This window comes from Ceratotherium simum, chromosome 33, assembly GCF_057802395.1.
Source record: "Ceratotherium simum simum isolate JZ-2026a chromosome 33, ASM5780239v1, whole genome shotgun sequence".
Taxonomy (NCBI): domain Eukaryota; kingdom Metazoa; phylum Chordata; class Mammalia; order Perissodactyla; family Rhinocerotidae; genus Ceratotherium; species Ceratotherium simum.
This window is the reverse complement of record NC_141932.1, coordinates 31,525,749-31,548,822: the sequence shown is the minus strand read 5'-3', so window position 1 is coordinate 31,548,822 and position 23,074 is coordinate 31,525,749. Positions and strand designations below refer to the sequence as shown.

The following is a 23,074-nucleotide window of genomic DNA, read 5'->3' as shown; positions in this document are numbered from 1 at the left end:
CTTTGCATAAGTTGCTTTGAGTTTCCATCCCTGGCATCTGAGAGGTGGTAACAAACTGTACCGAGTCCCATGCTTGGTGCAATGGATTGTTCAGATCTGAGGAAGATTTCACCCCCGTCCTTGGACACATACAGAAAAACCACATGCTATAAGGACTGAAGCGATCAGTGTCACCCCTAAGGACTGGCAGATGAAGGGGTATGGCAGCTTCATGGAGAGCATGATCTTCTTTTGACCTTGGAGTTAAGGACAAGCCTCCCACAGAATTATAAGCTCCTATAAGCACCAAGGCCTTTGGCCCTCCATTGACTCCAAATCCATGGACAGGACTGGGGCCTGTCCTGCTCACCTCTTGTCCTGCAGGCCCAGTGGAAGACCTGGCACATGGAAGGGGGTCAGCAAATATTTGCTGAAATTTAACTTTGTTTTACCGATGGTGTTTTGGAGTCGCTGATGTTCTCCTGGATAAGTGATTATAATTTGAAGGATTTTAGATAGACGGAGGCAGTATCTGATGGCATTTACATTTGTGATGGCCTTTATTCTTCAGAACAACCCTGAGGCAGGTATTGTTCTAAGGCCTGCTGTACAAGTGAATGAAGTTCAGAAGAGGGTTGTTTCTTGCCTAAGGCTCCTCAGCAGGTAAGCAGCAGTGGCAGAGTTGGGACTAGAACTTGGGTCTATCTAGGTTTAAATTCCGAGTCCTTTCTGGAATGTCCACTTCTGACATTCTTATATTGAGCAGGAAGCATTCTGACCCAGGCTGGTCTGCTTTCTGCTGTTCAAAGGGCTCCTCTGAACGTCTGGCAGGCCTGTCTCTTGCACTCAGCAGGAATGTTACACAGCAGAGACCCAGAAAGGCCTGGGGCAGCACAATAAGTCCAGGCTCTAGGACCTAGTAGAAGGAAACAGCAAATGTATATTGAATGTCTACCAAGTCCCTGCCTTCATGGAGCTTACAATCTAGTGTAGAGAGATGATAACTAGATTGATAACTGATAACCAAATTGATAACTTTAAAGAGTGAAGAGTGCTGTGAAGACAATGTAAAAAGTGAGGTGCTGGTGGATGCCTGGAGGAGAGGGGAGGGGCTTTTATGGACAGGATGTCAGGAAAGCCTCTTTATTTGAACTGCGGCCTCAGTGATGCAAAGGGGTTGACCATGCAAAGATCTGGGAGAAGTACGGCAGGCGGAAGGATGGCAAGTCAAAGACCCTGAGGCAAGAATCAGTCTGGAGTGTCTGAAGAAGAGAAAAACCATTGTGTTTGGCATGAGCGGCAGGAGGCTTGCAAGGAGGTGGGAAAGGTGGGTCACATCATGCAGAATTCTAGTAGGACATCTGGATTTTATTCTAGTTGCAGTGGGAAGTCATGGAAGGCTCTAACAAGGCAAGTGATATGATCTGGTTACTTTTGAATAGATTGGGGGTGCGAGAATCGTGTCTTTAGCTGCTAGTGATAGAAATCCTGCTGTAAATTGCCTTCATCAGTCAGGAAATTTACTGGCCTCTGACTGGAAGTCCAGGGTGATGCAGGCTTCAGAGTTGGCTGATTCAGCCCTCAAACAAGGGTTGTGATGTAGTCAAGGACTCAGGTTCCGTCTCTCAGCTCTGCTGGCCACAGACTCAACATCATTCTGAGTCTAGTGGGTGTTAGGTGGTCTTGCTAGACCTGAAACACACAAGGCTACATGCTTTGTGCTTCCCAGCCAAGCAAAGGATAGATTCCATATGGAAGCACCTCCACAGAATGAGGAAGGATTTTCCCAGAAGCCTTCGCAAAACCTCTATTGTGGGGTGTCACGTGCTCCTTTCTGAACCAACTACTTACAGGGAAAATGCACTACCCTTATACTGGAGCTGGGGGTGGGTCAGCTTCCCACAGGCACAGGAGCTACGTGGGCTGGGGTTGACTATCTGAATGCGGGTGGGGTGGGCAGTGGCCAATGTCCATTATAGGGGGCACGAGTGGAAGCAAGGAGACCAGAGAAGAAGTTACTGAGGTGGCCGAGCATAGAGAGGTGATGGTGGGACCAGAGGAGGTGGCCAGAGCAGTCAGATCCTGCCTGTTTCAGAGATGCTGATGTTGGACATGCAGTGAGGAAACGAGAGGAACTAATATTTACCATTTGCCCAAGTTTTCCTCCTTTCTTTCTTTGTAGCAAATGGAAAAGGGGTGTATCTGGACTGGGGAGCTGACCAGGAGAGGAAAGAGAAATAGAGCAAGCAGGCACACCAGGATATCAACTCTGCAGGTACCTCCCAGCCGATTCCCTTCTGGACAATGCTGAAGGAACAGGACCCATCCTTCCTGTCAGGGATTGGAGCAGAGATGGTTGTTAGGGCAAGCCCAATTCTTCAGTAAGCATTAACTGGGTGCCTACTGTGTACGGAGGCTGTCGCAGGAGTTCTGAAATAAGAGAAAAAGTATGGGCAAAGTTATCCTTGAAAAGTCTCTTAAGTAGTCCATATATAGCACTATGTTAATGCAATATACAATATAATATACTAGCTTTATATAAGGGAAAATTATGTGTGCAGTAATTAATACACATGCAAAATATATGTGCATATTTTAATTCATTAAACAGGCGCAGGGAAGAGTTGAATTTGCTAAATTAAATGTGCTTACGAAGCAGCTTTAGAGCGTGAATCAAGCTTCCACCGCCAGATGCGGCACTAAGGGGAGCAAGGCTAAGCGGCGCTCACGCCGATGCACACTCACTCGGCCGTGCTCCACGCTGGAAGGAGAGCTTTCAGAGGCTGTCACACAGCGCAGCCCGGCGCCAAGCGCGCCGAGGCCGCGCCGCCCCCGCACCACGTGACTCCCCGGGGGCGGAGCGAGGGGCGGAGGCCGCGCGCTTCCCGGCGTGCCGCGCGGGGCGGGGCGAGGGGCGAGGGGCGAGGGGCGGGGCCCGCGGGGAGGCGCGGAGGAGGCGCGGCCGCGGGAGGACGCCCGGCCCGGCGCGGCCCTTGGACAGGCTCTTGTGCTCCCCCGCCGGCTTGCTGCTCCGAGCCCGCGCCGGCGGCGGCGGCGGCGGCGGCGGCGGCGGCATGTGCGTGTGAGATGCGGCCGCGGGCAGCCCGGACGCGAGCAGCGGCCGCCGCGGCAGCGGAGCAGGCGGGCGCGGCCTCCTGGGCGCGGGGCGCGCGGCGCATGAGGGCGAGCACGCGGGCGCTGGGCAGCCGCCGGCCGCGCCGCCTCCATAAACACTGCTTTAGGACTCGTTCGCCCCGCTGAGGCCCGGCGCCGCGCCATGGAGGCCCCGCGCGGCCCCGGCCCGCACGCCCCGGCCCCGGCCCCGGCCCTGTCCGCGGCGCCGCTGCGCGCCCCGGAGGTGGCGCGGCTCCGCGAGGAGCAGGAAAAGGTAACAGGCCGCTGCGGCCCGCGCGCCTCGGCCCCGCGCCCTCCCCGGGCCGGCCCTGCCGCCCCCCTCGGCCGCAGCCCCCCGGTCGGGGCCCGCTCCGCCCTGACCCCGCGCGCGGGGAGCGCAGCCTCGGGCCCGGAGGGAGTGTGCCGAGAAACTTCTGTCACGTGCTCCTGTTGTCTGTTGTCTGGAGCCCTTTGACCTCGAGGGGAGCGGAGCGGGGTGGGGGAAGGGGGTGACGATCTGCTTGTTTATAAATTTGAGTTTTTAAACAATGCGGACGACAGTGTTGGGAATTCTTTTTGGTGGGGGGCACGCTGTAACTGGAAGTGTTCGTCTTTAGCTTGTCTGAACGTTGCCAGAATGTATACTTTGTTGCTCTTTATCTGATTGCGCTTACGAGTTTTATTAGGTTTGTAGTGATACACTGCATGTGCAATTACAGCTTTGGTTGGTTAGTATTTGTCAAAATAGAATGCTATTTTATTGAATTTTAACTTCAATCGTGTAATAAATGACTTTTAATCGACCAGTGAAGGAGAAAGTTTTGCGTGTGCTAATGGGGTTGTATATGAAGTATACCCGATTTAAGAAATACGGTATTATTTAATCTGAGATTTTCTTCCTTTGGATTCTGTAGCATTTCAGGTTCTCACTGTCTCCTGAAAGTTTGAAATTCTTTCTTTGAAAAGCAACATTTGCTTAAAATGTCCTGTGTCATATTGGGAGAGACCATCGTGGTTAAAAGGGTTAGGAAGTTGTTTTCAAAACTATAAACAGTGAGAATCCCTAACTACTTCTATTGAATATTCCTGTATAAAAATGACTACTTAGGTATACGAGTATACTCACTCGAGCTAGATAAAGGACTTTTCATAGAACCTAAAACATCCTGATTTGCTTGGAAACCACCTGTAAGGATGAAGTGGGGGAATCTTGCCTACTTTGTTCTGGTTGGTCTAAGTTATTTTGTGCATTGGGTTTCCTTTTCTGAGATTCATTTTTCTGCAATACCCTATACAACCGTTGAGTTTTAAACTTGGCTTTTTTCAAGATGGGGGTTTAAAAGTTGAACAAATTTAGCATGTTTAAATTATGACATTAATGAATTTTAATTTTTTCAAGAGAAAAATAAAGAATAGACAGCCCTTCATGAAACCAATTTGTTAATTTTGACAAAACTATTTACATTTTTTGTTCTTTTAGAAAATGTGAAGCTGACTCCCAGAAGATCGTATTGCCATGGCACTTAGTCTATTCTATAGAGGAAATACTTTTGCCTCCTCCATCATATAATGTGTGCATAGTGCTGACTTGATATGTTTTCTTCCATTTGGCGTGTTAAAAAGAGATATCCTTGGTTTTATTCTGATGTCAGTGTGGCAGAAATACAGAGGGTACATTTTGGGGTGCTCTGAACAGCTTTCTGGTATGGTATCCAGTGACATTTGAAAACTGCCTTTTCAGTTACGGGCCTGTGGGAACCTGAGTGACTGTTTTCAGTAGACATTGACTCTGTTACCAAATTACTTTTGTGTGTTGTGTTGTTGTGTTGGCACTTAAAATAAGCACGTACATGTCTGTTGTGGATATGTAAGATTATTTCCAGTTCGTGATAAAGCCCTTCAGTAAATAGATTAGACTGTATTTTAGAGAGTTTGCTTCAGTGGATGGGAGACCCATGAGGCCACAAAATATACTGGGTAGATAGCTGCACTTTAGAGTTTAGCATAGGAAAGCGTTACGTAGCAAATAGTCAATTAAAAATTTTTTTATTTAGGCTTTAAAACCAACCCAGCTATAGGAGTACAGTGAACTCTAGTAAAGTAGAAGTGTTGGGACATTCTTGGAATGAAAAAGGGAAAAATGTCATAAAGCTTTGTATTAGTGTGCTATTTAGTATTCCTTTGTAATTCGAGTATTTAACTCGAATTAAATGTGCTTTGGGACTTGGCTTTTCCCTACCTGAGTTCTGTGAGAGAGAATTAAAATCTGACGAAAATGATTTGGATGACTGTTTTTTCAGTTTTCCCTGGAATGATACCTGGCTGGTAGGCTCTAGATGAGAGGAAAGAAATGAATTCATTATGTACAGTGGATACCTTAGGTTTAGGGGATTATTTGCTCTGGGAATCTTGGTTGAGAAGGGCTGCTGGGTAATGTGGTTTAAATGTTGCTCCATCAGTTTGTTTTTTTCAAAACTCAGCCAAGGAGTATGACAAGTTCTCTCTTGGTCCCTCTCTGTTTTTTTCTTGTTTATCCTTTGCAGCATTGGATAACAAGGACAAAAAAATTAGTAACTTGAAGAAAAAAGACAAACAAGAGGTGTGAATGAGCCTCAACCCCAATAAATGACATCTGAAATAAATAAGTGGACAGTATGAAATATTTTAACATTGTTTTCGCTTACAGCGTCAAGGCTGAAACTTTCGTGTATTTTTTTTGATCTAGCAAAAAGATATGTACAGAAAGGTTCCCTGCAGCTTTGTTTATAATAATGAAAAAGCTAAAAGTCCAACACTAGGGGCCTGGTTAGATAAATCATTGTACATAAGAGGAGCTTTTATGCAGGCATTAAAAATAGTAGAGGAGTATGTATAGTGTGGTGCAGTTATGCTTATATGTATGTAAGTCTTCACACACTTTATATAGGAAAAGACACCATGAAATGTTTTAAAAGCACACAATTTCACTTCTTATTTTACCTAAAAGTGAGTGAAATTGGATGGGATTTTAATTTTTCAATAAAGGCTGTCAAAACTTATTTTAATGAAAACTGAGATGTTGTATCTTTAATTGTTAAATACTTTCTGGGTCTGAAAAATGGCTCTTGGCTGGTTTGAGCATCAGTCTGGCAGGTTTGTTTCTTGGTTACTCACGAGTTGATAGATAAAATTTATTCAAACATCCATCCCTCCAGTTGGTTTCCTTTTTTCTTTTTTGCTTGGGGTTTTTATGTACTCTTAATTCTCTGTCAAAAAATACAGGGACACAAGGGAACTTGGATCATCTTTTTTTTACTTTTAACTAAATCTTTTCTTACCAATAGCAGTAAAATATCTAGTGGAAAGATCAGAGCTAGTGAGGAACCTCTCTAGACTGACTGATGCCATGAAAGTTACGATCTAGGACTCTAGTGGTGTGTCTTGGACTGTTCAGGGGAAGTTTCGTCATACTAAGATCTTGTTTAATCTGCTTCTATCTTAGAATTGCATTATGGTGACATTTTGGTTTCTTGGCTAAGGTGATATTTCTGCAATATCTGTTTCTTGTATCTCCAGATACTCTTATCTTTTATTAGCAGAATTACTGAGATTTTATTGTAATGTTAAAAAAGTGGTAGATAGTATTGTTTTCATAGATTTATTTGCAGGATAATAGTAACTTTGGAAAACTCATGAGGATAATATTATTTATTATTTTATTTTAATTGTTATTGAGTGCTTATGTAATTCTCACTTGGAATTTTGGAATAAAGTATATTTTCCTAATATAGAATCTGGGGAATTAAGTGCATTAAGAGTAAATATTTCAGGTTCTTCATAAAGCAGAACAACTAATTTAACTTAATGGTGGGTTTTCATGTTTCTCATGGTAAACTAAACTGCACATAGTTTAAGAAACTGTCAGCCATATACTCCATACAACAGCTATTCTCTCCCAGCCCCGGATTCAAGCATTTAATTTTTCAACAGATATTTATTGAGTACCTGCTACATGCCAGGCGTGTTCTGCAGAGGATGCAGTAGTGAACAAAATGGAGAAGGTCTTTGCTTTCATGGAGATTACATTCTAGTGGTCACGATGTGGAGTAGGCCCGTTTAACATGTCGGGTAGTTTGTGATAGGTAAGACTAGGAAGAAAAATAAAGTAAGGGAAGGGAAGATATTTTGGAGAAGAGCTTTCTAGTCAGGGCAAACAGCTCAGAATGAGTCAGGGTGAGAGCTGCACCAGATCATTATAAGGATTTTGGTTTTTATTTCTGTGAGATGAGCAACCATTGGAATGTCTTTTGAGAATCATAGATTATAAGTATCCCTTTGTGGTTCGTGAAGAAAGGGAGTGAGGATGGGACTGCATTATCCGTATTGAGTGAATTCTGTGTGCCTAGCATTGTGGTAGACGTTTACAAATTTGATGTGAGAGTCTTCGTTAACTCTCTTAATTTTTCAGGTGAACAGTTTGGGTTGTTTCTAGTTTTTGCCCTGAACTTTCTCGTGGGGTATTTGTGTCTTCAATTCTACTTACGATGCCTGTTTTCCAAAGTGGTTATGGTCAGTTCCAAATTCACCAGTTTACACTGCTGTCAGTGGTGGGTGGAATTTCCAGCTACTCCACTTCCTCATCACCACTGGGTACTGTCTGTCCTTTTCATATTTGCTAGCTGTTCTAGTAATGACTAATGAGGTTGATCACCTTTTCAGATATTTATTGACTATTTGCGTTGTTATTTTGGTAAAATACCTGCTCATCTCTTGTCCATTTTCTGTTGGGATGTTTGCCATATTCTAATTGATTCTTAGTAATTCTTTATGTACTTTTGATATGAGTCCTTTTTCAGTTACATTTTGTGAATTTCTTCCCTAGTCTGTGGCTTGACTTGACACTATAATGGTGTCCTTTTATGAATAGAAATGCTTAATTTTAGCAGTCATTTCCTTTACGGTTAATGTGTTTTTGTTTTTTCCTTTTTCTTGTTTTTAGGAAGTCTTTCTTACCCTAATGTTCTGAAGATATCCTCTTATATTATCTTCTGGAAGCTTTATTGTTTTGCCTTTCACGTTTAGGTCTATAATTTACCTGGAATTGATTTTGTGTATAATGGGGAATTGAAGTCAGGCTTCATCTTTTACCATGTGGATATCTGGTTACCCCATTACTGTTTATTGGAAAGAATCTCCTCTTTCCACTGCATTGTCATTTTTGTCAGGTGGCTGTATGTGTGGATCTATTTTTCGACTCTGTTTGTTGGCTTAGTTGTCTATTCTTGTGCAAACCTACTCTGTCTAATTATTATAGCATTTTGGGTCATCTTGATATCTGGTAGTGTAAGTTTTGTTGTGATTCCTCAGGATTGCCTTATTGTATCCTTTCTAATCCTTATGCTATTTCTTTTTCTTGCCTTTTGCACTGGCTAGGATTTCTAGTGCAAGGTTGAATAGAAATGGTGATAGTGGGGGCTGGCCCTGTGGCATAGCAGTTAAGTGCGCGTGCTCCGCTGCTGGCGGCCTGGGTTCAGATCCTGGGCGCGCACCGACGCACTGCTTGTCAGGTCGTGCTGTGGCGGTGTCCCATATAAAGTGGAGGAAGATGGGCACGGATGTTAGCCCAGGGCCAGTCTTCCTCAGCAAAAAAGAGGAGGATTGGCATGGCTGATCTTCCTCACAAAAAAAAAAAAAAAAGAAATGGTGATAGTGTTAGGGCTGAACTTTCAAAAATTCACCATCAAGTATAATGTTTACTGTGGATATTTTCTGTATTTACTTTTTATCCGATTAAGGAATTTTCTTATATTCCTAGTTAGCTAAGAGTTTGTCTGAATGGGTGTTGAATTTTAGAAAATGCTTTTTCCAAATTGAGTAATTATAGGTAATTTATTGAAGAGAGTATATTTGGTCTTTCTAGTGTTGAAGTTCTTTTCTTTTTTTCATTTTTAAGAAAGGCAGAGTTGTAAGAATAAGTTTGCTTATAGCCTAAGATACGTTTGTAAGTAGATGAGTTTACAGACCTCATTACTTGTGAGTTATATTTTGTTTTAGAACAATTTGTTTTTGTTGTTGTTAGCACTTATTATCATGCCAGTCAGGTGCCATGAGAAAAAACAGCTTTGGTTTTGAGTCATTTGGAAGTTATTAATAAACATTACAATACAGTATTTCAAGGTGGAAGAAAACCCCATTTTCATTTTATTTGGCCTCTCCAGATTGGAGTAAAAGGCAAGAATAGTTCCAAAACACTGATGGGGAAAAGGTGAAGGAGCTTCATGTAGTCTATGGTTTGACCATAACTGTTGGATTGTTTTTTCTCACCTAATGTTTTCAGTTTGGGTTTAAAAATCTTTTAGCTTATATCATTCTTGCCTTCATCTCCATGTGGGTGAGTCTCAATCTTTAGTCTGTCTAAAGGCATTTTTTTTTAAAGCTACAACTGTTTATTTTGAAAAATTATGAAACCATAGAGAAGTTGAAAGAATAGTTGAGAGTCATCAGTAATATTTTGTCCCATTTGCTTTCTCTTTCTCTGTATGTATTCCTTTTTTTTCTTGTTGAACCATTTGAAAATGAATTGCACACATCATTACATCCCTAATACTTAAGCACATATCATTTGAGAACAAGGTCATTCTGCTTCATAATCATAATATCTTTTTTCACATCCGTGAAATGAACATTGACACACAATAATATTATTTAACATATTCAAATTACCTCAGTTTTCTAAAAATGTTCTTTATAACTCTCTTTTTCAATCCAGGATTCAGTCTGAGATTGCATTTGACTGTCTTATTTCTTTAGTCTCTTTTCATCTAAAACAGTCCCCTGCCTTCTTTTGTCTTTATGAAATTGGTATTTTTGAAGAGTTTACAACGGTTTTCTTATAGGAGGCCCCGCAATCTGGAGATGTCTGATGAAAGTAATCATGAAGAAACAAAGTTAAACGTTTTTGGCAAGAACACTGCATAGATGATGATGACTTCCTGTTGCATCACAGCAGGAGACACCTGATGTTGCTTCATCCTCTAATCCGCTAATAAGTGTTGCTAGTTACCTTGTTTGAGGTGATATCTGTCGGATTTCTCCCCCGTAAACGCACCTTTTCCCCTATGTAAGGAATGAGTACTTTATAAATGGGAATAATACTTGAAGACAGTGTAAATATCCTGTTCCCCAGCAGCCCTTTACCATGGATGATCCTTGCCTGAATCAGTTTGTATATTGGTGTTTGCAAATTAGTGATTTTCTAACCATCTATATTTATAGCTGGAATTTTTCTATAAAGAAGAGCCTTTTCTCTGGTTTTAATATCACTATGAACTCCTGTTTTTGCTTTTCTTTTTTTTAATTCGGTGTGCTGTAATTTGTCATTATTCCTTTTGGTACTCAGTTTGTTCCAGATTTGGCCAGTGGGAGCCCCTTCAAGCCAGCTCCTGCAGCCTTACAGCATGTCCCATCGTTCTTTGATTATTACCTTGCTTTCTGGCACAAGGTATCTTAGGCTTACCTTGTAGTTTTCTTGCCTTAGTCCTAAAATTGATTATTTCTTCAAAGAGCCCTGGTTCTTTTTAATGAGAAATGCTAGAAACCAAGATCTGGACCCAAGTAGTGCTCATGGCTACTGGGATGTTACTGCATTTAGGCCCCGTCAGGGGACAGTGCTAAGGACATACATTAGCCTTCAGTACACCAGGAGAAACAGTCACCACTGTTTATCATCCAGGTCCAAGGGATCCTTTTTGCTTTTTATGTTCTCAAGTAATTTTTACAGATAATTTACGGAAGTAAGAATATGGGATAGTGAAAAACAATTTCATTGGATATTTTAATAAGAATTTAAATAGAGCAATCCTCTTTGTTTTAAGTAAATTTTGGTGCACAAAGATCATAAGAGGTTTAAAAAGACTGCCGCACGTCCTTTTAGAAAAGTGGAATAGTCCAAGTTGTTGTTGCAAGCTATTACATGATGAAGTTCTTGTTGAATGACTAACTAGATGGGAATACCCTATTTCTTTTTTGTTCTTGGCAGTAAATTGTTTACTCATTGATCCTTTTTTATTTTCTTCATTCAAGTCAGTCAACCTTTATTCAACATCCACTATATTCAGATATGTGTAGTTCTCTTCCCGGTTAGTATGATTTGTTCTACGACTTAGGGAGATACAAAGATAAACCATTACATGATTCCTGCTTTCAAAACTCATTTCCAGTGCCGTCAAGGTTTTTTTGCTTCTAGTCTCTCACCTCAGGTACCTTAAAAACTTGTAGGAGTGGAAAAAGAAATGCAATTTAGAGATCTTTTATTCCAACAATCTTATTTATTGTGATAAAATATATATAAAATAAAATTTGCCATTTTAACCATTTTTAAATGTTCAATTCAGTGGCATTAATTACATTCACTGTTGTGCAACCATCATCACTGTTTTCAAAACTTTTTCATCACCCCAAGCAGAAAGTCTGTAACCATTAAGCAGTAACTCTCCTATTCTCTGCTCCCTTGAGCTCCTGTAACTTCTAATCCACTTTCTGTCATTATGAATTTGCCAATTCTAGATATTTCATAGAAGGGAATCATGTGATATTTGTCCTTTTGTGACTGGCTTATTTTATGTAGCATAATGTTTTCAGGGTTCATCTATGTTATGGCGTGTGTTCCAACTTCATTCCTTTTTATGGCTGAATAATATTCCATTGTATGTATATACCACATTTTGTTTATCCATTTATCTATTGATGAACACTTGGATTATTTCCACCTTTTTCTAATTGTAAATAATGCTGCTATGAATGTTGGTGTACAAGTATCTGAGTCCCTGTTTTCCATTCTTTGGGGTATAAACCTAGGAGTGGAATTGCTGAGTCTATGGTAACTCTATGTTTAACTTTTTGAGGAACCGCCAAACTGTTTTCCACAGCGTTTGCACAATTTTACATTCCCACTAGCAATGTATGAAGTTTCCAGTTTCTCCACATCCTTGCCAACACTTGTTTTCCATTTTTTTTTTTTTTTGAGGAAGATCAGCCCTATGCTAACATCTGCCAATCTTCCTCTTTTTTTTCCTGAGGAAGACTGGCCCTGGGCTATCTGTGCCTCATCTTCCTCTGCTTTATATGGGACGCCGCCATAGCACGGCTTGCCAAGTGGTGCATTGGTGCGTGCCTGGGATCCGAACTGGTGAACCCCGGGCCGTTGCAGCGGAATGTGTGTACCTAACCGCTTGCGCCACCGGGCCGGCCCCCATTTTTTTCTTATTATAGCTATCCTAATAGGTATTAAGAGGTATTTCTCATTGTGGTTTTGATTTACATTTCTCTGATGACTAAGGATGTTGAGCATCTTTTCCTGTGTTTATTGGCCATTTGTATATCTTCTTTGGAGAAATGTGTGTTCAAGTCCTTTGCCCATTTTTTAATTGGGTTGTCTTTTTGTTGTTGAGTTGTAGTTTTCATTTGTATAATCTGGGTATTAAATCCTTACCAGATATATGATTTGTCAATGTTTTCTCCCATTCTGTAGGTTACCTTTTCACTTTCTTGATAATATCCTTTGATGCACAAAAGTTTTTAATTTGTTTTTTGTTCCTCTAAGCACTTTTTTGTGTGTGTGAGGAAGATTGGCCCTGAGCTACCATCTGTTGCCAATCTTCCTCTTTTTGCTTGAGGAAGAGTGACCCTGAGCTAACGTCTGTGCCCATCTTCCTGTTTTATATGTGGGACGCCACCACAGCACGGCTTGATGAGTGGTGTGTAGGTCTGTGCTTGGGATCTGAACCCATGAACCCTGGGCCGCCAAAGTGGAGTGCGTGAAGTTAACCACTACGCCACTGGGTCAGCCCCCAAAAGTTTTTAATTTTGGTGAAGTCCAGTTTATTTTTTCTTTTATTGTTCATGCTTTTGGTAGCATATCTAAGAACCCATTGCCAAATCCAAAGTCATGAAGATTTAAACCTATGTTTTCTTCAAAAAGTTTTATGATTTTAGCTCTTACATTTAGGTCATTGATCCATTTTGAGTTAATTTTGTATATTGCTCATTGGTTGTTGAGTTTGAGAAAATTCATCTGGGATATTGTCATCTGAAGACTCATAATCTGAGATTTAATTTATACTATCATTTTCATCATCATCATTTGTGTCTAGTTGTGCTATCCATTATGGTAGCCACTATGTGTAGCTATTAAATTTAAACTTAAAATTAAAATTAAGTAAAATTAAAACGGAATTAAGTTTCTCAGTAGCAATAGCCACATTTTAAGTGCTCAGTAGCCACATGTGGCTCTTTGCTGTTGCATTGGGCACTGTTGACTTTGAAGATTTCCTTCGTCGAAGAAAATTCTCTTGGGCAGCACTGGTGATGAGAGCTGGTATCTTTTCTTATTCATATTCTGATTTGTTTAGTAACTGTCACTGTCTTCCTCTGTCACTTTTCTTCTCTTTGCCTCTATGGGTAGAATATGAAAAATTCTGAATTGTCAACTGTGTATGAAAGCTAAAAACAGGCTATAAAAATGGTGTCTCTAGGGGCTGGCCCCATGGAGTAGGGGTTAAGTGCTTGCACTCTGCTGCTGGCAGCCTGGGTTCGGATCCCGGGCGTGCACCGATGTACCGCTTGTCAGGCCATGTTGTGGCAGCGTCCCATATAAAGTGCAGGAAGATGGGCACAGATGTTAGCCCAGGGCCGGTCTTCCTCAGCAAAAAGAGGAGGATTGGCATGGATGTTAGCTCAGGGCTGATCTTCCTCACAAAAAAACAAAACAAAACAAAAATGGTGTCTCTAGTCTTTTATACTTTTTTGAAAGATGATGAAATGGTTTGGGCAATACAATAAGAAAACTGAAGGATGATTTTTCACTGTTGATTGCATCATCCGTCTAGGTGATTCCATTTCTTATTATATAACTCTTTTTTTTTTAAGCATTTGTTGTTAGTGCTGATGAGTCGATTCTGACTCCTAGTGATCCTCTACAGCAGAGCGGAGCCCTGCCTGGTCTTTTGCGCCATCCTCTCATCTTCTGGCGCTCTGTCAGATGATGCTCTGCTGCTGTTCCCAGGGTTTTCATGGCCAGTTTTTTCAGAAAACTGAAAACAGTTTTTTCCTTCTTCCTCGTCTGCCTTAGTCTGGAAGCTCTGCTGAAGCTTGTCTACCAGGGGGGACCCTGGTGGTATTTGAAATACTGGTGGCATAGCTTTCAGCATCACAGCAACATGCAGCCACCACAGTATGACAACCGACAGACTGTTGGTGTGGTTCCCTGACTGGAAACGAACCTGGGCTGCGGCGGTGAGAGTGCCGAGTCTTAACCACTGGACCACCGGGGCTGGCGTTTTTAAGCGTAAGTTAGGAATAATTGATGTGTAATCATGAAGTAATTACTAGGGTGATGAAATCACAAGATGCAGGATAAATATAATCACTAGAATCCCATAATGTATCTTAGACTTATAAAAAGGTTCATGAATTTTATTCTTTTTTTTATTTATTTTTTATTTATTTTTTTGGTGAAGATGATTGGCCCTGAGCTAATAACATCTGTCACCAATCTTTCTCTTTTTGCTTGAGGAAGATTGTCCCTGAGCTAACATCTGTGCTGGTCTACCTCTGCTTTTTGTTTATGGGACACCACCTCAGCATGGCTTGATGAGCGATGTGTATGTCTGTGCCCGGGATCCAAACCCATGAACCCCGGGCCACCAAAGCGGAGCGTGTGGCCTTAACCACTATACCACTGGGCCAGCCCCTGTTTTTTTTTTAATAAGTAAGTTTTGTCTTTATTCTTTGCAAGACCTCTGAGAAAGAATAGAAGTCATGAAATAGCAATCCTTGGAAATAGTTAGAACTGCTCAAAAAAGAAACTCAAAACCTAAAATTGGGTTCAGTGCATCCTGACCCTGATACTTTCCATTCAAATCCATTACCACAGGGTTCTTCCTCAACTTCCCTCAGTCTGTATTTGAATCTTCCTTCTTCCATGGTGAAAACCTTGGTTCTCAACAACATCCATGTTTCTTTATTTGCTCTCTCCTACAGTATACACAAAGTAGTTTGAGAATTACTACATTAATACCACTGCCAACAGCAAACCTGTGAAGTGAAGTTCAAGATTTCTTTGCAGTTCCTTTTGTTCTAATAGAGTTAACCCCCTTGGGGTGTGCAGTTAAGGTACTGATCTCAAAAGTTACTTGAATTATTATAATTTTTCCTGTGCAGTTATATCTTCGATTTGATATATAGCTTCTGTGTGTATTGAATTTTGGTGTTTGCTTTTTTTATCAGTTTGACTTAATTTTATTTTATGAATACATAAAACATTTACACGGTTTAAAATCACAACTGTATCAAAAGGTCTGCTGAGGTACAGTAATTCATTCCCATCTGTGCTCCTGCCTACCGCTATTGATAACCATTTTTATTAATTTCTAATTTATCCTCCCTGTGTTTCTTCTTTAAAAAGAAATACTAAAACATTCTGTCTTATCCCCCCCTCCCACCTTCTTACACAAAAGATATATTATATTTTGCCCTTTGTTTTTCTCATTAAATGATATACCTGGGGATTACTCGGGTTCATAGAGATCTTCCTCATCATATCTTATGGTTGCACAGCAGACCGTCTGTGGGTATAGCATCAGGTATTCAGCTGGTATCTTACTGATGGGTATTTGGTCATTTTCATTCTCTTGATAGTACACAAAATGCTTCAGTGAGGTGGACTTACTGAGTCAAAGGGTGAGTTGGTTTAATATGGTATAAACCATATTTATAATTACCTTCACAAAGAGCTATTACTATCAATTTAATTTACAATATTAAATAAAAAGGGAGAGAAGGACTAGAATATGATGTCCAAAAGCTAGAAAACAGTGTTTTGAGTTCCTTGAGTTGGCTACTTCTTGTGATCTGCACTGCCATTTTCAAGTTATCCTTTCTTACCTGGAGGCAGTAATTCCTGGCTGGTCTTGGTGGTTGTACTCTCGCTCCCCTCTACCTATTTTCCAGAGCTGTATTTTTTTAACAGTGTAAGTTGAAGTATCTCATTTTGTCACTCTCCTGCTTATAATCCTATGGTCGCTTCCCTTTGTACTTAGAATAAAATCCAGAGTCATTAAAATGTGATTTGAGACCCTTGTATCATCTGACTTGTGTCTTTCTAGGTTCATTTCTGGCTACTTCCCACTTATTTACTATACCTTAAAATAATGACATGTTTTTTTGGGAGTACAATACTGTAAATATGTTTCTGTTAAAAATTTTTTTTTAAGAGATCCTGATATAAAAAAAAAATCGCATTTAATCTGTGGGGTTGGCAATTGTTCCTAATCCTTTGATTTCTTGATTTTATGAATTGCATAATATTAAAGTTACTGCAAATGAGTGCTTTTTCCAAAGAACAAAAAGAAGAAAGTGAGTTATGTGCCAGGCACCGTCCTAGATACTGCAGTACACAGTGTCTTTCTGCCGTCAAGGGCCTTAGAAACTTGTACGGAAACATGTTAACTGAAAACATAATACAGTGTGATAATTGCTCTGTTTCTAATTCTTTGCTTTTCATTTGCTTCTCAGCCTACTGTAAGCTAGTTTCTGCTTCCATCTTTTCATCAAAATTACTCTAACGTTTTTATTATATTTCACTTGCCAAACTCAGTGAACCTTTTCTCAGTTCTGGCCTTACTTGACCTCTGTGCTTCATTTGAAACTTTAATTGCTCCCTAGTAAACTCTTGAAACTCTATACCTTAGGAACTTCTGTGACTTTGCTTTTTTCTGGTTCTCCTTCTTCTTTTTCTATTCCTACTTAGTCTCTTTAGTTTCTTCACCTAATCCTTAAATGTTGGTCATCTGTGTACTTTCCGTCTTTGGCTGTCATCTCTTCTCTCTCTGCGTGTCCTCTCTCATATGCTCCTGTATGCCCTCTGCTCTTGCCCAGACCTGCTGCCTGTTGGGTAGCTTTGCTTTATGGCCCACAGCAGCTCAGTCTCATTCACTAAAATTGAGTTTATCATCTTTGTCCCTAATCTACATGTTGTATATCCTTATCGCGATTCTGGGCAACACTGTTCAAAGCAGAATCCTGTCAGCGTGCTCTGATCCATCTCCTTCATACCACTAATTTACTAAATCTTGTCAGTTCCTTCAGTATGACGGCTAGCTTCTATCTTAAGGGACCATTAGTTGATCTTAATTAGGCTCTTGAAAAATATGTCAGATTTTTCAGTTAAATGTTACTATGTTATTTGATACTGTCAGTCTTTTTTATTAGCATTCTGATGGTACCTCATTGTTCTTTTATTTTTGCAGCTCTAATCTGTGAACGTGTTATTTCTTTTTTTTTATAATTTTATTTATTTATTTATTTATTTTTTAAAAGATTTTATTTATTTATTTATTTTCCCCCCAAAGCCCCAGTAGATAGTTGTATGTCATAGCTGCACATCCTTCCAGTTGCTGTATGTGGGACGCAGCCTCAGGGTGGCCGGACGAGCAGTGCGTCGGTGCGCGCCTGGGATCCGAACCTGGGCCGCCAGCAGTGGAGTGCGCGCACTTAACCACTAAGCCACGGGGCCGGCCCTAAACATGTTATTTCTATATTTATTTAGGTCTTTAAATTTTCTCATCCCTCACTTGTTGGGATGTAAGTCTACGCATCTTGACATATGTTTTCCACTTGTCACGTTTGTTTTGATTCCTTTCTTTCTTTCTTTTGTGTTAGTAAGCTCCTTATATTCTGTTTTAAACTCTATTAACTTTATAGTTATATGGATTTTATTTTCCTTTTAGTTATTACCTTAGAGATTATCTAAGAGGTTATAATATGTATCCTTTTCTTATGACAGTCTACCTTAAATTAGTAGCAAATTATTCGCTAATCTTTTGAAACTTTGCCACTTATGAAATTATTCATATAATCTGTTGATAATTTAATTTCATTAACCAACTGTCCCTCATTTGTGCTATTGTCATATATTTTACCTCTACATGTGTTTCTTAACCCTAAAAACATTAGGATTATTATTGTTTTAAACACTTTATTTTCATTTTTATTTAGTTCTAAGCTGGTAAGTTTTTTTTTTTCTTCAACACTTTAAAGATGCTGTTCCATTATCTTTGGACTTGTTCATTTCTGTTAGTCTTCCATCAGTCTTGTTGTTTTCTTTTCTGAAGAATTTGTATGTGTTTTCCCTTCTGTCTGCTTTTGGATTTTTCTCTTTATCTTTGGTTTTCAGGTGTTTATGATGTGCCTAGATGTGCTTTTCCTTGTGTTTAGCCTGCTTTGAATATGTAAAGTTTCTTGAATCTGTAATTTGATGACTTTTGTCAGTTTTGAAAATTCTTGTCTAATCTCCAAATATTGGTTCTGTCATCGTCTCTCTCTACTTTTGGTACTCTGAATACACATATATTATTTCACTGTATTTCTTATATTTCTCTGTATCTCATATCTTTTACTCTCTCTTCTGTGTATTTTCTATCCTCCTTTTGCTCTGTATGCCAATTTGGATACTTTCTATTGACCTGTATTTCTGTTCACTAATCCTCTGTTCTTATGTATCTAATCTACTAGTAAACCCATCTACTAAATGCTTAATTTCAGTTATTGTATTTTTTGTTTCTACAGTTTATTTTTTGACATTTAAAAAAATGTATTCTAGGCCTCTACTGACATCTCCAACCTTCCCTCAATTTTCATAAAAGTATTAATCATAAAGTATATGTCTTTATAACTGCATTATGTAAATCAAATGAGGGTTTGTTTCTGTTGTTTATTTTTTCTCTTGGTTTCTCATCAGCTGCTCCTGTTTTCATAGACTGCTTTGTAAATTTTGATTGGATACCAGACATCATAGTGAAAAATTGTGGAGACTCTAGATGAGTCTTACCTTCCTTCAAAGAAGGGTAAGTTTCCTTTTAGCACCCGAGTACTAGTGGAGCAATGTAACCCAGTTGGGGGTTGGTTTTGTATTTTCTTAGGGCTGGTCTGTTTCAGTTTTGCTTTTATTTTTAGCGTGTAACCTTTCCTCCTAAGGCATAGCTCTAATTCCATATGGAGTATGTCTTTTTCATAAATTATGTGATCATGTGTGTGTAGTTCTGTTTCTCTTCTATTCTGTTTCATTGGATTATTTGCCCATACTTGCACCACTACCACACTTTCTTTCTAGGTCTTGATATCTAGAAGCAAAATTCCTCTAGCTTTGTTCTTCTTCAAGATTGCCTTTACTGTTGTTGACCCTTTGGTTTTTCATGAATATTTTGGAGTCTGCTTTTCAGTACTCTGCAGTATTGAATCTGCTGGGGTTTTGCTTGGAATGCCTTAAATCTAAACTTCAATTTGGGGAGAATTGACATGTTTACACTATTAAAGTTTTCCAATCTATGAACATGGTATATCTTTCCATTTATTTAGTTTTATGTGTAACTTTTTTTAATCCTGGCTTCTTTTAGTATATAAATCGTGCATGTGTTTTAGATTTATCCCTAGATATTTATTATTTCTTCTTGCATTTTATAATTTATTTGCTTTTCATCTTTTGCTAGTATGTAGACATATACTTGGTTTTTGTGTATTGTCTGTTAAATTTACTTGAATTCTAGTTACTTGTCTGTATCTTCTGATAGTATGTGTGTAGATACATACAGGCATGTTGTCTGAATAGTAGCAGTTTTATTCTTTCCAGTTCTTAAGGCTTTTATTTTATTTTTTGCCTTTTTGAGTGGTCTAGGTCCTCTAGTACAGTGTTAAATAAAAGTAGTGATAGTGAGCTTCCTTTCCTAGTTCTGTACATCAGGGGGACAGCTTTAAATATTTCACCATTACAAAGGAAGTTTGCTGTAGGCTTTTGGTAGATACTCTTTATGAAAATAAGGAAACGTTTTCCTATTCCTAGTTTGCTAGTTTTATCATGAATGGATGTTGAATTTTAGTGTGTGTGTGTGAGGGAGATCAACCCTGAGCTAACATCTGCTTCCACTCCTCCTCTTTTTGCTGAGGAAGACTGGCCCTGAGCTAATATCTGTGCCCATCTTCCTCTACTTTATATGTGAGATGCTGCCACAGCATGGCCTGACAAGTGGTGCTTAGGCCCGCGCCCAGGATCGGAGCTTGTGAGCCCCGGGCCGCCGAAGTGGAGCGCACGAACGTAACCACCACGCCACCGGGCCGCCCTGGATGTTGAATTTTATTAAATGCTTTTTCTGTGTTTATTGAGATGTTAATGTTGTGAATTACCTTGATTTTTTAAAATATTGAAACACCATTGCATTCCTAGGAAAGCCCCCTTGCTTATACGTTTACCTTTTTATATATTGCCAGATTAAATTTCATATTATTTTGTTAAGGTATTTTGTTTCTGTGTTTCATGAGGAATGTTGGTCTGTAATTTTCCTTCTTTGTAATGTCTATGTTAGGTTTGGTTTCAGGTTTATGCTGGCCTCATAAAACAACTCTCATTTTTGTGTATTTTATAAGAGTTTGTATACTGTTGGTGTTTCTAACAAATGTTTGGAATAATTCATCAGTGAAGCTGTCCAGACCTAGTATTTTCCTTCTATGGATATTTTAAAATATGGACTGACTCTCTTTGTTAGTTTAAGGATTATTCATATTTTTTCATTTCTAATTGTGTCAGTTTTGGAAATGTGATTTTCAAGGGATTTTCCTTGTTATCTAAGTGTTCAAATTTGTTGGCTTTGAGTTATTCATAGAAGCCCCTTATCTTTTTAATATCTGTAGATTTGGTGATGATGTCCTCTTTTTAATTCCTGTATTTGCAATTTGTATGTGTTTTTTTCTCCCTTGATTTGTCTTCCTAGGGGTTTATCAACCTTAACAATCTTTCTATTTATTTTTTATTTATTTTTTTTGATGAGGAAGATTCGCCCTGAGTAATGCCTGTGCCGGTCTCCCTCTATTTTGTATGTGGGACACTGCCACAGCATGGCCTCCCGAAGAGTGGTGTAGGTCCGTGCCCGGGAACGAAACCCAGGCTCCCGAAGCAGAGTGTGCCGAACTTAGCCACTAGGCCACGGGGCCAGCCCCGAAAGAACCAATTTTTGACGTTATTGATTTTTCTGTTTTGTAAGTTTGCTTTCTACTTCATTGATTTCTGCCTTTATCTTTTTCTTCTTTTTTTAAATTTCTCATTGGCTATAATTTTTTTTCAAGCTTCTCGAAATGAAAGATACTAGAACTGAAAAAGTCATTGAATTTTATTGTTTTTTCTTTATAATATGTGTATTTTGTTTAAAATTTTTCTCTTATCGTTATCTTAGGTACCCCCCCACATTTTGTATGTTATTTTCATTATCAGTCATTTAAAATATTTTCTAATTTCTATTGTGATTTGTTCATTGACCCATGAGTTATTTAGAAGTATGTTTCTTAATTTCCAAACATTGAGTATTTTCTACTTTTCTGTTGTTGATATCATGTTTAATTTTATTCTGTCAAAGAACACATTTTGCAAAACTGAAATTTAGGACTTGCCTTGTGACCTAGTAGATGATCTGTTTTGCTAAAGGTTCCATACTTACCTTGGAAAAGATATGAATTCTCCTGTTTTTAAGTTCCATATACGTTTGTTAGCTCAGGTTGGTTGAATTTGGTGTTCAAGTATTTTATATCCTTATTGATTTTTTTTGTTTGCTTATTCTGTCAGTTATGAAGAGATGTGTATTAGAATCTCCACTATAGTTGTGGATTTATCTTTTTCTATACTTTTTCAACTGTTGCTTTAAAGATTTTGAGGTTATGTTATTCAGTGCTTACAAATGTAGGACTGTAATCACTTCCCGGTCAGGTGACATTTTTATCTTCCTGAAATATTTTATCCCTTGTGATGTTTCTTGTCTTCAAGTCTTCCTTGTTGGATGTCAGTATGCCTCAGCTTATTTTGTGTTTGTTTCTTTTCACAGTGTATCTTTTTCTACCTTTTCAATCTGTTTGTGTTCAAAGTTTATCTCTTATAAATGGCATATTGTTGTGGTTTTAAAAATTCAGTGTGGACTTTTTTTCTTTTAGTAGGGTATTTAGTCAAATTCTATATAATGGAATTTTGATATATTTAGTTTCATTCTATTGCCTTCCTACTTTTTATTTTTTAAGAATTGTAAAATATGCATAACAAAATTTATCACTTTAATCACTTTTAAGTGTACATTACAGTGGCATTAAATACATTTACACTGTTGTGCAACCATCACCACCATCCATCTTCAGAACATTTTTTATCTTGCAAAACTGAAACTCTGCTCATTAAACAATAACTCTCCATTACCCCTTCTCCCATCCCCTGGCAACTACCGTTTTACTTTGTCTTTATAAATTTGACTACTTTAGGTATCTCATATAAGTAGAATCATACAGTATTTGTTCTTTTATGACTGGCTTATTTCACTTAGCATAATATCTTCAAGGTTTATGTATATTATAGCATATATCAGAATTTCCTTCCTTTTATTTATTTTTTTAACTTTTTAAAATTATTTATTTATTTATTTATTTTTGTGAGGAAGATCAGCCCTGAGCTAACATCCATGCGAATCCTCCTCTTTTTGCTGAGGAAGACCGGCTCTGAGCTGACATCTATTGCCAGTCCTCCTCCTTTTTCTCCCCAAAGCCCCAGTAGATAGTTGTATGTCTTAGCTGCACATCCTTCTAGTTGCTGTATGTGGGGCGCCGCCTAAGCATGGCCGGAGAAGCGGTGCGTCGGTGCGCGCCCGGGATCCGAACCCCAGGCCGCCAGTAGCGGAGCGCATGCACTTAACCGCTAAGCCACGGGCCTGGCCCCTTCCTTCCTTTTAAAGGCTGAATAATATTCCATAGTATGTATGTGCCACATTTTGTTATTCATTCATCCATTGATGGATGTGGGTTGTTTTTATCTTTTGGCTACTGTGAATAATGCTGCTATGAACAACAGTGTAGAAATAGCTGAATCCCTGTTTTCAGTTCTTTTGAGTATATACCCAGAAGTCGAATTGCTGGATCATATGGT

General features: G+C 39.3%; 1 protein-coding gene across 3 annotated transcripts in view; it reads left to right on the top strand.

Moving 5' to 3' along the window:
- The first annotated feature begins 2,971 nt into the window (after positions 1–2,971).
- Positions 2,972–23,074, top strand: part of URI1 (URI1 prefoldin like chaperone) — a 72,049-nt gene continuing 51,946 nt past the window's right edge. The window contains exons 1-2 of one of the 3 annotated variants that reach the window (XM_087421868.1): positions 2,973–3,367; positions 18,869–18,974. In XM_087421868.1, coding sequence (XP_087277994.1) covers positions 18,948–18,974 — 27 coding nt within the window. In that variant the 5' untranslated portion in view covers positions 2,973–3,367; positions 18,869–18,947. Of the gene's footprint in view, positions 3,368–14,629; positions 15,244–18,868; positions 18,975–23,074 lie in introns of those variants that run through there. The other 2 variants (XM_087421869.1, XM_087421867.1) reach the window with 2 other exon arrangements.